The sequence below is a fragment of the Montipora foliosa genome, chromosome 6, assembly GCF_036669935.1.
Source record: "Montipora foliosa isolate CH-2021 chromosome 6, ASM3666993v2, whole genome shotgun sequence".
In the NCBI taxonomy this organism is placed as follows: domain Eukaryota; kingdom Metazoa; phylum Cnidaria; class Anthozoa; order Scleractinia; family Acroporidae; genus Montipora; species Montipora foliosa.
Window position 1 is genome coordinate 54,268,067 of NC_090874.1, and position 14,030 is coordinate 54,282,096.

The 14,030-nt window shown below is 39.4% G+C and overlaps 1 protein-coding gene across 1 annotated transcript; it reads right to left on the minus strand.

Annotated features, from left to right (window-relative positions):
- Positions 1 to 4,109: 4,109 nt before the first annotated feature.
- On the minus strand, positions 4,110 to 9,780 carry LOC138006039 (probable G-protein coupled receptor 19). Its single transcript, XM_068852194.1, has 6 exons — positions 9,744 to 9,780; positions 9,441 to 9,573; positions 8,292 to 8,439; positions 7,835 to 8,105; positions 6,846 to 6,974; positions 4,110 to 6,413 (listed from the first exon to the last, which is right to left on the minus strand). Exons 3-6 carry the CDS (start codon positions 8,402 to 8,404, stop codon positions 6,276 to 6,278), a joined length of 651 nt encoding a protein of 216 aa, XP_068708295.1. The 5' UTR covers positions 8,405 to 8,439; positions 9,441 to 9,573; positions 9,744 to 9,780; the 3' UTR covers positions 4,110 to 6,275.
- Between the last annotated feature and the right edge of the window lie 4,250 nt (positions 9,781 to 14,030).

The window sequence follows — 14,030 nt, forward strand, 5'->3', positions numbered from 1 at the left end:
CTGAGATTGCTATAGCAACGGTGCACACCATACTCGTCCTGATAGACATCATAGGAAACTGTCTTGTTTGTGCGATCGTAAAGAAACATCGAGATATGAGGTAGGTCTTGGCTGGATTTAAGAAAACGTACCCGACAGACTGGCAAAACTCACAAAACCCTCACCTGACTCCCAGTGGGACTATGACTGAACCCAAGCAGACCTACGTAAGGTCTGCACATTGCTATTTTAATCTAACCCATAGCAGGCCCCAAAGTACAACAACTTTGCAGCAATACAGGACAAGTGACACGCTGCTCGCAGCATCAAAGAATTACTTCACAGTTGGACTAAGAAGAAAATGACTTCTCTCCAACTTCTAACCGGCGAGTAATTTAATCCACTGACCAAGCACCCCAAGGGACCCTTATGACTCTTGACCGGGCTACCTAGCACAGGTTAGCAAAAACAGTCCCCCCTCCCCGCGACTTTCACTGTTCTGAACGCCATACGCTTGAAGTCAAATAACTTATACTGATGGTTTACCTGCGATGGATTAGCAACCCATCCAGGAGAGTACCAATACTTCTAGTCCTTTTATTGTATGGAGACCGGTGTTAAGTGCCAGCTTGATGAGCCACTAGGCTTGAAGTCGGAAATTTATCTTTTTAACCTTATCTTATCTACATACAGGATTCCAGTGAACTATCTAATCGTGAATCTGACTGTAGCGGATATCCTGTACGCGGTGTTTACAACACCTGTCGTTTTATTACGCTGACTTCCACCCACCCAGAGGGGACGACTGGTACAGTCTTATGTAAATTGCTGACAGGTGGAAACATCGCCTGGGTTGCAACAAATTCCTCGTTGGTCACACTGCCTGCAATCGGCATTGAACGATATTATGCAGTAATGCATCCCCTTCGTAATAAGGGGAACTTGATCAAGGATAAGCTGAAGGTATGCCACTGGAAAAGGTTGATTGTTTGTATTGCAAATCGCAATGTCGACCAACAGAAGTGAATTGCACGATTAGGTATATGCATTAAAATGTTGCAGCGAGAGTATACATCAATGAAACAGCTGATGTTTCTAATTTAAATAAGAATAATTATCCGCCCCGACTCAATATCCTAGCACAGTATGGCCATTTTAACAACAAAACCAGCAAATGAGAACTCGAAGGAAATATACGCAACTGGAGCACAAGCGTGTTAAAACGTGAGTTCCTGTGTGAATCAATCGAAATTAACGCCTTACTATTTCAGGTAATCATTCTTGGTTCTTGGATGTTCGCAATAATATACAATATCCCAGATTTCCTGGCTATAAAAGTTAAGAGCAACGTGTGCCAGCTTGTATGGCAATTGATTTAGTCCCTCCCTCCATCAATTAATTCTCTTTGTATCAGTGTACTCTTAAACAGGGTTACGAAATAACCCAACTCCGCGCGTTCGTGTAAACAGGGCCTTAGCCACTCTTTTTTTTTTTTTCTTTTTTCTTTTCAGAAATTGACGAAGGTAGACCGCCAATCAAAGTCAAGTTCGAAATTCCTTATTTTACAGTATCTGGCATTCAGGTAACTTGACTTGGAAACTATAGCAGTTTCGTGTATCGCAATCGTAGACATAAGCGTAGTCGTAATAGCGTCGTAATCGTAATCATAAGCGCAATCATAAGCGTAGTCGCAAGAGTGTTACGACAAGTGTGGATCAATACGACGTAAGCGCCACGTAAGCCTCGCTTGCATGTTCGTTCGCAGGCTTTTTTCAAAGATTCAACATGGCGCCCGACTGGCGACGAGTAACTTGATTGGTTCGTTCCTCGTGATTACGCTTGCGATTACGTCGATTCAGTTCACACTAGATCGTGAGCGTCGTAATCGTAATTGCAATCGTAAGAAAAACAAAACCTTCTGATCCTTACGACTACGATTACGATGCTCTTACGACTACGGTTACGTCTACGATTTATGGTTCACACCGGGTTAAACGTTGCTTAAGACTACGATTACGATTGCGATTACGACGCTAGTGTGAACTAGGCTTAAGGCTTTGACGATGTGTCTCCACTGCCTTCGGTCTTTATCAACTGCTCTGCCATTACTGTCCTACGCCAGACGGTCTTCGGACGTCCGCCAACGTGCGGTTTATTGATTTTGTTCTTACTTTGTTCTTGCCAGGTTCGTTATCTTAAGATTATAGAAAAGAGCGGCTACCAAGCGCTTCCGTGGGTTCGCTACATTACACAAAATGGAGGTAAGTCACAGCGCTCATTCAACACTTTGGAATATTTATGATGAACGGCGAGCGGAAAGCGTAGAACCAAACTGACTAAACTACAACTGACCAATCACATAATGATATCATAATGAACCAATCAGAACTTGAAGTAATAGCATGCAATCGGCGCCTGCTGCGCGGGAAAACATACAACATGTCAAGTGGCAAGCGCGGGAAAACGGGCCTATCTGTGTCACGATTGGTTTTGCTTTTGCTCCTGATTGGTTGAAAAACAGCAAGTTTTCTCTGATTTTAAAGCATTTTGCACGAGTTTGTTTTAACCAATCGACGAGCTAGGCAAACACACAACCAAAGAAAAGAAATTGTTCCTTCACTTTGTTTAATCGAAAACTGCTCTAACATTCCTTTGTATTCCTGTTTTACAGATTACCAGCTGAGAACGACATGAACGAAAAATTATACGTCTTTTATTTACTAGCTACAATTTACACGTTAGCCAACTATCGATTAAGGATTAAAAAAAAAATATTAGTGACACTTCACTGACTAGGATCAGTACTTTTCCAGATAATCTTATACAAGCATGGCTCGAACCTTGAGCATTTTGTTAGTTTTAATGTAGTTCTATGTAATTAATTTGTTTGCATTGAGGAATCGGAAACTTTCCAATGCTTCCGTTAAGATTGTCAAAAAACCTTTTAAGTTAGCTATTCCCGTCGCTGATAATGCTTCTTGAATTTAAAATCAATTCCATGTTCTCACACTGCAGAAAGCTACAATAGCCCAGGAAATGAGTTATTCCAGTGTTCTTTAAGTCCCTCTCTCTCTCGTTTGGTCTGAATTTTTGGTGCTGTTTCGGCAATTCTCTTGCGCTCTCATCGAATTTAGACCTGCTTAAATTTCCAGTCTTGTAAGCGGCTGATAAGAGTTGAAGAAAGTCTTCGTACAGCCCTCATCCTTCCAAATCTAGGCGACTCTTGCTCTTCGTTTGCACCGTGCTTTGATTAAAATGGTTGAACTGTTCAACTCTGAAATTGGTGATTTGCCGTCATGAAATAGAAAGCGGCTTCAACAATTCACGTGCAAAAACGCAAAACTAGAAGTGTTTTAATAAGCCAATATTTGTGTAAAATGTCCTAGAAGTATGAGCCATAGTTGTTGTAGTTGCCCGGCAAATTGTTGATCATAAATCGGGCAAAAAATGGTAATTAAAGCTTATTGTTTTTGGTAAGCTGTCGCTTCTGAAGTTTATAGAGAGTAGGGCCAAGAGTCAATCTTGCCACGCACTCCTATCTTTCATTGTAAATGTTATTTTCCATCTCTATTTGACAATCTACTAAGTGTTACTCTTCTCACTCTAGTACGCATGAGCATTTGACCTACAATTTTCACGAGTCGACGAGTTTTGCTGGGGAGATATATCTCCAACTATCATGCACTCTCTCTCGTTTGACAGCGGGACTGTGACAATGATGAAAGTTTAAACTCTCGTGGAGTACAAGTCCATCTCTCGTTTGCTCAGGCTTATGAAATTACAAAAAGAAGAGGAAGAAAAAAAGGAGGGGGGGGGGGGTTGGGGGAGTAGAATATTTCTTGGCACAACACTATTTGATATCCGTTTAGCCAGTAAACAGGCTCTCCTAATGGGGTTGGCGAAAAAATCGGCGAGCGAAACGAGCCCAAAAAATCGACGAGCTCGCTATTCGCCATTATACCCCCACTTCGGAGCCTGTTCACGGGCTTATTTCTGTTGGATTAACAAAAAATAGTTCCATGTTATAACAGAACAAAACGTGGACATGAGACATAAAAATCTCTAAGTTCTTTATTGTCAATTTTTTTTGTTTTTGTTTTGGTTTTAAAAGCTCACCATCCACCATAAGCTCAATATTTTGTTTATCCGTCTTATAAGCTTAAAATGAACGTAAGCATATTACCAGCTTCGAGAACTGAAACCGAACTAACAAAAGAACACTACTTGCAAGCTGTTGTGTAAAACGAAATGCGAGGTCAGCAAAGCAGCACCTCTTTCTTTTAATCCGTCAAGCGGGAAGCGAAATCAAGCGAAAGGGTTTTCTGTCCTTGCTTGCTCCTTGCTTTTCGCTCGACGGGGGCGGTGGGCATTGCTTCTAGTCCAGGGATTCACCCCCGGTGATGACCTTATAAAAGCTGCATAGCAGCAATGCTGGCTAATATTGGGGAATTAAAGCAACCACGACGGCAACGCAGATAAAGAAATGAATTGATATTTTACTTCAGATTCTTGAGAATCTGTAGTTTCCTTCAGTTGAATTGGTCAATCGGTGTCAGAACTATCCTCAGATAAATCTTTAAACTTGAAACACTCGCCGGCGTGCATGGTTCTCGTTCTCCGAAAACAGAATTCGGTCATTTCATGTTGCTGTTGCATAGGACGCACACGAAATGTACCAAAACATAAAAAAGCACGTGCAGAGTAATTGCATGCACTGCTCATCAGGGACGCCCGGGTTGCCGTTGCCGTCGTGCCGTGCTTGGCCATTTGCGCGGGAAGAATCGCTCGCTACACTATGCTAAATTTTAATCGTTTTTTTTTCTCTCTGCTTCTAAACAAATAAGCATTGACTACAAGAATCGGTGGCGTCCTGATTTAAAGTTAGGGACCTAACACAAGCAACTACTACGGTGACGCCAAGGAGAACGTTGATGAAAAAAAAAAATGAATTTATGTTTTACTTGAGAATCTCGCGATAATCTATACCAGTTCCATTTAGTTTGCATGTCTACTGATGCCAAAACTATCATCTGTTGAATATGTAAAGGCCCCCGCAAGCGAGGAAACATTGTTGCGGCCATTGTTTCCCAGAATTGTTTCCTCGGTGCGAAAACGGAAAAACATTTGTTGAAGAAACAAAATGTTTCTGAAAAAAGTCAGAAACACTTTTTGTTTCTCGGAAGCAAAAATGTTTCTGCAACAAATGTTTCTGTCCGCGCTAAAGGGGAAACATTTAGGGAAACAACAACTTCAAACAGAAACTTGAAAAATTCGCGGTGTGGTTCACGTTCTCCGCCAAACGGAACATTTGGTCATTTGACGTTGTTTGTTTTGCAGAAGATGGCTAAGAAATGTACTAAGGTTTAAAACACACGTGCACAGCTATTATACTGCTCATTAAACCCTTTTTAGCGTCGTTCTCGTTGCCATTGCCGTCGAAGTTTGCCTAAGGTCCACTAACGACGTATCCAAGATTTAAATATACGCCTAATAATTTAAGAGAAAATGTACCAACAAAACCACTGTCTGTAAATAAAGAGGTGGTTTGGGGCCACTTTGTATCATACAATTTTCCAGACAATCAATTTAAGTGCAGAGAGTATTTAGTTGAAAAGCTACCTTGAATAGGTTTGTTTTATCAAATTTACATTGTATCTACTTAAAAGCCTACCGTATATCTCCTATTTATCAGGAGAACATTATTGTTAAATTCACACTAATACTTATTTTCACCACCACGGAAATGTAAACGGCAAAATATTCTACTTCGAACTTCTATGAAGTCACAATTTGTGGACTTCTAGACTCGTATAACGGGAACTGGATTTATGAAATCTTCTATTGACGAAGCCTTCTGTTATAAGCGAGAAAAAGGTGCACTCTAGTTTCTACACCTATTACTACTTTAACAGACAACTTTGTGTCTATAGTACTAGATGTGGTAACTGCTTGTAGTCCACAAGTCATCAATTGACTGTAATTACTAACAGCGGTTTCCAAATGAGCCAATCAAAACAGCCGAAAGCATCGCTATCAACCAATCACAACCCGAAGGAAACAACGCGGGTGGCAAGCGCGGGAAAAGTCTTATCACATGACAGGCAGCGTCTCTCGTCTGATTGGCGGGATGGAATTGCAGCATTTTTTTGGAACTGTTGTAATTACACAGCTTAAACTTCAGACAGCCAATCAAAAAGCCGTATTATTGTACGTGTAGGTGCCGAAAAAATGGAATGAGAAGAAATTATCTACTTCCTAGTAAATTACAAAAATTGTGACTGTACATTTATTATCTGTTACGAAGGTATGGTGCCATTTTGAGACTGCAGTCGGGCCACATGTACATATATCTTGAGTGCAGGGCCTAATTTGATTGACATACCAGTCAACACGTCATTTCTAGACATCAGAAGCAACGCTTTACCATCAATTTCCTGGAAAAAATATCAGACATGATTCAATGTGAGTCAGCCATTTTAAAATGGCTGAAAGGCCCAATTTGTCATCAACTTTCAGTCAACTCAAATGTGATTCAAGCTGAAAATCTCACTGGGGTTACTTGTTTCGACTACAAATTACGTTGCATTTTACAATACACCATGAAATCAACGTGTTATACATAGCCATTTCTGTGGGCATAACATAGCAATTTCAAAAGAGTTTTCTGGAATTGAATTACATTTGATGCGACTGAAATATGACTTAATATAAATGTGACAACATACTGTACTGTAACCATGTTAAGTGTAATATAGCAATACTCCTAGTCGCTTCATGCTACAGAAACTAGTATAAGCTACATGCACACTGTATGTTGTTATGAGCCACTTTGTCCTGAGTGCGAACTTAACATTAACGTTTCTCACCTGGTTTTGAAAGGACTTTGCTTCTTCTGGAAATCCTAAAGAGCTAAAAAATGACACCACCTCGGTGACTGTCCAAAGAGAAGTGTCTGGTAATATTATGGCGAAAATCCAAGAACCAAGAATGATTCCCTACAAAAGCAAGGCGTAAATTTTGTGATACTGATTCAAGCAGGAAATCACATTTTTTCGACCTTTTTGCTTCGGCTACGTGCAATTCATTCGAGTTCTTATTGGATATTTTTGTTGTTAAATTGTCATGCTATGTTAGGATGTTGCGTCGGGTACGATAAATATTCATATTTAAATTAACGCTACATCATAGTTGTTTCATTTATAATCGCTGCAACATTTTAATGCATACAAAAACAATATACCTAATGCACTCTTAACCCTATTCGGCCTGGGCTTTTTTTTCATTCGTGAGCCTGGGGGGGGGCAGAAAGTGCCCCCCCCCCACCCCCCTATGTATCTCGAGCAGTATTCATGCTATCATACTGAAAGTTGCATGGTGTGTTAAGCATCCAAAAAGGTTTAATTTACTGTCAATCATGACGTCATCACATGCTTAATGACGTCACAAATTTGAAAATGGCCGCCATCTTGGATTTTCAGATTTCTCAGAAATATCAAAAAATCTCCAAATTTGTTGTGAAAAATTCTAAAAAAAATCAGGAATGAAAAAACTGTAAAGATTTTAGAAGAAAATCGTTATAAAAAGAACAAATCTTTGAAAAAGTACCATTTTTGGGTAAAACCACTTGTCAAAATTTGGTTGTCATGGAAACGTCAAGTCACGTGATCAAATGATTGACACACCAAAATGTTCCCAGATAGTTTTTAGCAAAAAGTCGCCAAGTTTGGCCACAATTGCTTGAATGCTCTTTAAATAAGATGAATTTGAAATCAGCGCGGGCACTTTAAGCCCCCCCCCCCCCCCCCAGGCCGAATTGGGTTAATTTACATACAATAAACATTTTTCAGTGGTATACCTTCAACTTTTCCTTGATGAAGTTTCCTTTGTCACCAAGAGGATACATTACTGCATAATATCGTTCAATGGCGATCGCAGCCAGTGTGACCAACGAGGAATTTATTGCCACCCAGGCGATGTTTCCACCCGTCAGCAATTTACATAAGATTGAACCAGTCGTTCCCTCTGGGTGGGTGAAAGTCAGCTTAATAAATACGTCAGGTACAATAAACACGGCGTACAGGATATCCGCTACCGCCAGATTCACAATGAGATAGTTCACTGAATTCCTGTACGTAGATAAGACTAGGCTAGAAAATAGAACGTCGGACTACAAGACTTGCGGCTTATTAAGCTGGCATTTAACTCCCGTTTCCATAGAATGAAGGGACTAGGAGGGCCGGGTTGTTCGAAAGCGGATCAGAGCGCTAATCCTGTATTAAAAGTCAATCAAATAGATTTTAACGTAGACATACCTCATCTCTCGATTTTTCTTGATGATCAAACAAACAAGAGAGTTTCCTACTATATCTATAAGCACGAGTATAGAGTACACCGTTGCTATGGCTACACCACCTGATTCGACCATGACTTTAGGATGTTTGTGCTGTTAAGTTACACGATCTGGATTAAAGAAAAAAGACACATACGAATGAGTGAATCCTTAATAATTGATAAACCCTAAACGTTTAGACTAAAAGTAAGAAAACAGTTTTCAGTCATAAGAACTTTTTAGATTTACATAAATGCGACATAGCGACGAATTTTTTATGTTTTTGAACGGTCAAGTGTCAATGAATCATTAATCTGCAAAAATCTTGTAAAAAGGACAAAATTGGGACCAGTAAAGTGAAATTCCCAGAAACGTTCAAGTTGGAAACATGATATTCAAATTTTCAATGATTGAAGTAAGTCTTTTTTAATTCAGAAACGCTGGATTTGGAGCGCTTTTTTCGAGCTAATTCGCGTCTTGGAAACTTTCGCCTTGCAGACACCTTGCTATTACGGACAGCAGCTACATCACCGGCGAAAGTTACAGATGTTTTACTGACATAAACTTCCGCTATTACGGATTACCGCTATTACGGACTTGCGAACACTTGGATCGGTAACCATGTCACAAGTTTTGTTTTTCCTGTCTTTATAGCGGACACCGAGCGACATCTTTGTATTTTTGAACAAAGTTGTAATCTATTTTTCTGCTTTTTGTTATTGACTTTGTCTTTTTGGCGAAGTTTTTCATCTTCTGTTGGCAATCAACTAAAAGTCATACTTCTTCTTTTCTTAAGGGCTCTGTTTAAAGTCTCGCTGCCATTAATGAGTTCTTCCAGTCGTTCTTTCCAGTCTCACATCTCGCTATCAACGAACTCTCGATATTACGAACACCAAATCGCAGTTCCGAGGGTGTCAGTAATAACGGAAGTTGACTGTAATTGATGAACAGTAAAAAAGAGTCATAAACAAAGGCAGAACAGTGTCGTTTTTACAAAAATGCAACATATCGTCGAATCTATTTTATTTTGAGCGGTCAATCTTAGGGAAAAAAAACGAGAAAATTACGACCGGTAGCGTCAAATTCTCGAAACCTTGTAGCTACAAAAGACAAACGTTTTTCTTTGACAAACCTTCAGCTTATCCTTGACAATGTTTCCCTTGTTACCAAGAGGATTCAATACATTGCTGCATAATATCGTTCAGTGGCGATTGCAGCTATTGTGTCAAATGAGGAAGTTGCTGCCACCAACGCGATGTTTCCACCTGTTGGCAATTTACACAATGGGTTAGTCTTCATGGCGATGCCAAATGCAGATGGTATGGACGTTGCTCAGAAAACTAACTCGCAAAGGATAAAACAAAAACGACAACAATAAAAACAACAAAACATATTTCGGTTAGGATTAAAATAACTGCGGAGCTCTTGCACTTACCGTATTTATTCGAATAAGCGCCTAACCTCGAATTAGCGCCCATCCTAAAGGTAAAAAAAGTTAATATGCGCCCAGCCTCGAATAAGCGCCCACCCCCACATCAACCCCCTCCCCCTCCCACTGAAACTCGAATAAGCGCCCATCCCCACCCCACCCCCCTTCCCACTCCCACTCAAAAAAAAATTGAGTGCACGAGAGTAGTATTGATTATTATTTATTCACTGGCTTACAATCTCTAGATTCATTGTCTACGAGAACGTTGCAATTTTCCTCAAAGTTTCAACTCCAATGTCCATTATTGTTTTGTTGCAAAATAAACATACTACACTTGCTGAAAATGGTGGAAATTTAATAAGCGCCCAGCCTCGAAAAAGCGCCCACCTCGAATAAGCGCCCACCTCGAATAAACGCCCACCTCGAATAAGCGCCCACTCACTCTCAAGGTCCAAAAATTTAATTAGCGTCCAGGGCGGTTAATCGAATAAATACGGTATGTTGCTTGTCATCCAGCGTAGTCTCTCGTAGCAACGAGAGCAACGAGCAACGAGCAACGAGCAACGAGCGGTTTATTTTTTACTTAGAGGTTGAGCATCATGCTCTCGCTGTTTTACCAACGGGATACAACATCAGGCAGAGTTGTTTGTTTACCCACTTAAAAGCATAATTAAGGTGGTACTGAAAGCTAAACTTGGCATTTTAACTGATAGATTAAAACTCAATTGTCGATTGAATTTAATCCAGCATTAACGTCAATTGGCTTGCTAACAACCCAGCCCACTCGCCAAAAGTGTATCGACAAAAGCTACCTGTAGTAAAACACAAGCTCCCATACTAGTGATATTAGCTCTATAACAAGTCACGAATATGCGAATTGAATCAAAAACTCTGAATTGACCATTTTAAATTTGATATCTCGCAACTGTTTTTAACGCAATTGTGAGAATATGACATTTGTTAATAAAGTTTCGCTCTAGTAGTATCTAAAATGCTTCAACCAAAGCTACACACTGATCATACCCAGATTGTGCACATTTCAAAAATAGGTATTACTACACTGATTACAAACTAGAAGTCCTATCCCTAGTGTCAAATGTGTGTACATCTCATAACTAACGATCAATTATGACTCCCAAATTGATTGCATACTTTTCTGTTTTTTTTTTTTTTATTTTCAGTCTCATTATTAATGATAAACCAGCTTTCCTTGTGTAAAAAGCAACTTTGCAGAACTTTGCTATGTTCCCCTTCAGAACTATAATATGTTATGCTATTGATCAGGGAGCTGCCTTAATCCGCCAATCTCGAGATGGTCCAACTGCCAAAAGTAGTTTCAGTGTTTATATGCATGGGATTTGGAATTCATTTATTCAAATAGCATATATTCATACTGTATTAACAATATGTTACCTACAATATGGAGATTTAAGGAAAGAACAATTAATTTACCGGTTAAGTAATAAAGAATGCACATGTATAATTAACTCTTTTACATAGTTACTAATTAACGGAGAATATAAACAAAAGGACTTCCTGAGCTTTGCATAAATGATTTGCTAACAGCAACATCGACATCTATATTATGACGCACATTCCAGAGACACGTGCTTTCGATGGAGGCACGCGGGACACACGCTTCAGAGAAGCGACGCGCGGGACAAGACAGTCACGCGAGTCTCTCAATTCGCGTTCACCTTACCTGCAATGGATATCTCTTTCTGGTCAAAATAATTTTAAGATTAACTGTGCGTGATCTTTATTCGGTAATTCTTGAGAAATAGGGTTCATGTCCATCAGAGAAAGGGATCTGGAGAGAAGAGACATGAACGAAATATAAACGACATCGTATTTAGCGGTTCAGTCGAAAATTCTCAAGCTAACTGTTTTGTAACAGATTCAAGAGGGTGACACGTTGTGTTACTTGTCGATCACAGCTGTATTTTGCTTTATTATATAGCAAACTGGTCCACGGTGAAAAGGAGCATTATGATTGGTTCCCTGAGCGGTCCGAAAAATGAGAATAATCATAACTTTATGCGCCTGCGTTAGCCGAGAATGGGTGCATTACTTGTTGTCAGCAAAGTTTTAAAAAGCCGTGATAGTAAAAACTTTATTGAACCAGCTTGTTCGGTCCATATTGGGAATAAAAGTCTCGTTCTTTGTTTTGCAAGTTTAACTGTTTAACTGTAACTGAATTTAACTGTTAAAATTTATCAACTGTGTTGTGGCGGGCGCTATAATAAAGTAATGATATAACGCAGACACCTAGTCAACAAGAATCTTAACAATGTCACTAACATTCGTACGACACAAGTATATCCATAAACCGTAATTTTCAATGAAACTGAAATAAATAAAATGACCGATGATATTGCAATCCAGTACAAAAGCCACTGGACCCTTGTGTTCTTTTTCCATGTAAAAAACTATATCGCAATTCATCCTTTCCACTGCATCAATAAAAGGTTAATGCCACCTGTTGCTACAGTGATTATATATGTCAAGGAAAGTGAGGCTTGCATTCACGATAACATTTTGGAATAAATTAAGAAAAAAAACATTTAAGATTATAGTTGTCCCAAGGACTTTTGTCAGTCATTGTAGTGCTTATATGAAAACACAAATCCACCAACTCTTCCATAAAGTGACAACGTATTGTTTCTTAATCTGAATACTAACAAATAAAAGATTTTACACGGAAAGTGCACTAAGCCAAAAACAGAAAGTGTGCTCTCTGATAACGGAAAGTGCACAGCTAAGCTAAAACAGAAAGTGCGTCGAATAATTAAAATGAACACATCACTCTCTGGAAGATGGCCCTGTTGTGTTAATCTTAGTAGTCGCGACCTGGGTAATCTCGGTTTCCTCAGGTTCCCGTGCAGGATTAACACGGACTACTATACAGCCAGTAAAGCATAGCACACCCTTAAGCTTCTCTCTGAAATTTTTGTTTAACAGAGCATACAGAAATGGGTCTACAGCAGAATTAGAAAGGACCACTGTGTGAATAACAGTGAATACTTCGCGACTAATGCTGGAAGTATGGTCTTCTACGACATGGGCAATTGAGTGAGTAAGCCAACAGATTGCAAATGTGGCAGTGACTGTTACGACCATCAAGGTAACTCTCTTCCGCACCTTCATGACACCCTGTTTATAGAGGAATACAAAGTCAGATTGAGCTGGTAACATTTGCAACAACAAAGATATTTAACGCTAAATGCTACAGTCATAACGTCATGTTCACAATGTCCAAATCATTATGTCACAATCAAAATGTGAAACTGTCAATGACCGCACAATCACAGTCTCACAAACAAAAACAATATCACCACCAATAGACATCAATTTGTCATAAAATCGCAGCACATTCGATGACTGACTGAAAGTGGACTATTCATAAGACGTATTAAAGACCTTCTTCGTTAACACTTACTCTTTGTTGATGGGTGAGTTGATTGTCGTCATTACGTTTGAACCACAGAGTGTACACGACTCTGGAATATAACCCAATCAACAGTGCGAAGATCCCAAATCTCAAAACTAGGCAGACCCAATGAAAAGCCTTGTTCATCCACTCCTTTGTATCAATTCTGATTTGTTTATAAACAGTAAAGCTTCACGGAATATCAGCCTTGAGCAGCATTTGGGAGTAGAGAATAAAACTCGTTTGTTCATTTTTAACCTGAGATTAGCATTAATCGGCTTTTGAACAACTGGCCCAGGATGATAAGTTGTTGAACTGTGACCTGTAATAAGTTTTTCGGATGATTTAAGGCTGATTTTGTAATTTTTGGATGAACGGAGGAAGAAAGTAAAACTGTAGGATTTAAATAGTCTCATTCCAAAAAATAAATGAATGAAAGATCCCGTATCCCAAGAATCCGCTAATAGGGCTTCCTTGTTTGCATTTGCAAATTTAGTAACATTAATAATGAGTTTTTACAAAAGGCAACTTCAAGTTATATTACAGATGTATCTTTCTGGTAATCTCTCCGCGCCATTTTCCGAAGTTTACCTGTACTTGAAGTTCACTGTAAGTGGACAATTTGTGTTAACTGTTTGCGCATTCCACGGATACGCCTTTGGAGGCGTCTTGTTTTAAGTCTTAAATCAGGAAAAGCTTCTGGTCCATTTAGCATTCCTGTTTCTTTACGTAAGATTCTGAGTTCTATTATCGCGAAGCCTTTGGAGATTTTATATAACCTTTCATTCTCGTCTGGTACTGTTCCTGATTCTTTTAAGATGGCACGTGTTATTCCTGTTTACAAGTCTGGTTCTTCATCATCT

Bases quoted from the DNA above. Each gene is read 5' to 3' on its own strand.
- LOC138006039 (XM_068852194.1), bottom strand. From the start codon at position 8,404: ATGGTCGAATCAGGTGGTGTAGCCATAGCAACGGTGTACTCTATACTC. The intron at 8,106-8,291 runs GTATGTCTACGT...ATCTACGTACAG, and splicing joins AAGAAAAATCGAGAGATGAG to GAATTCAGTGAACTATCTCA. The intron at 6,414-6,845 runs GTGAGAAACGTT...TATTTTTTCCAG, and splicing joins CAAAGTCCTTTCAAAACCAG to GAAATTGATGGTAAAGCGTT.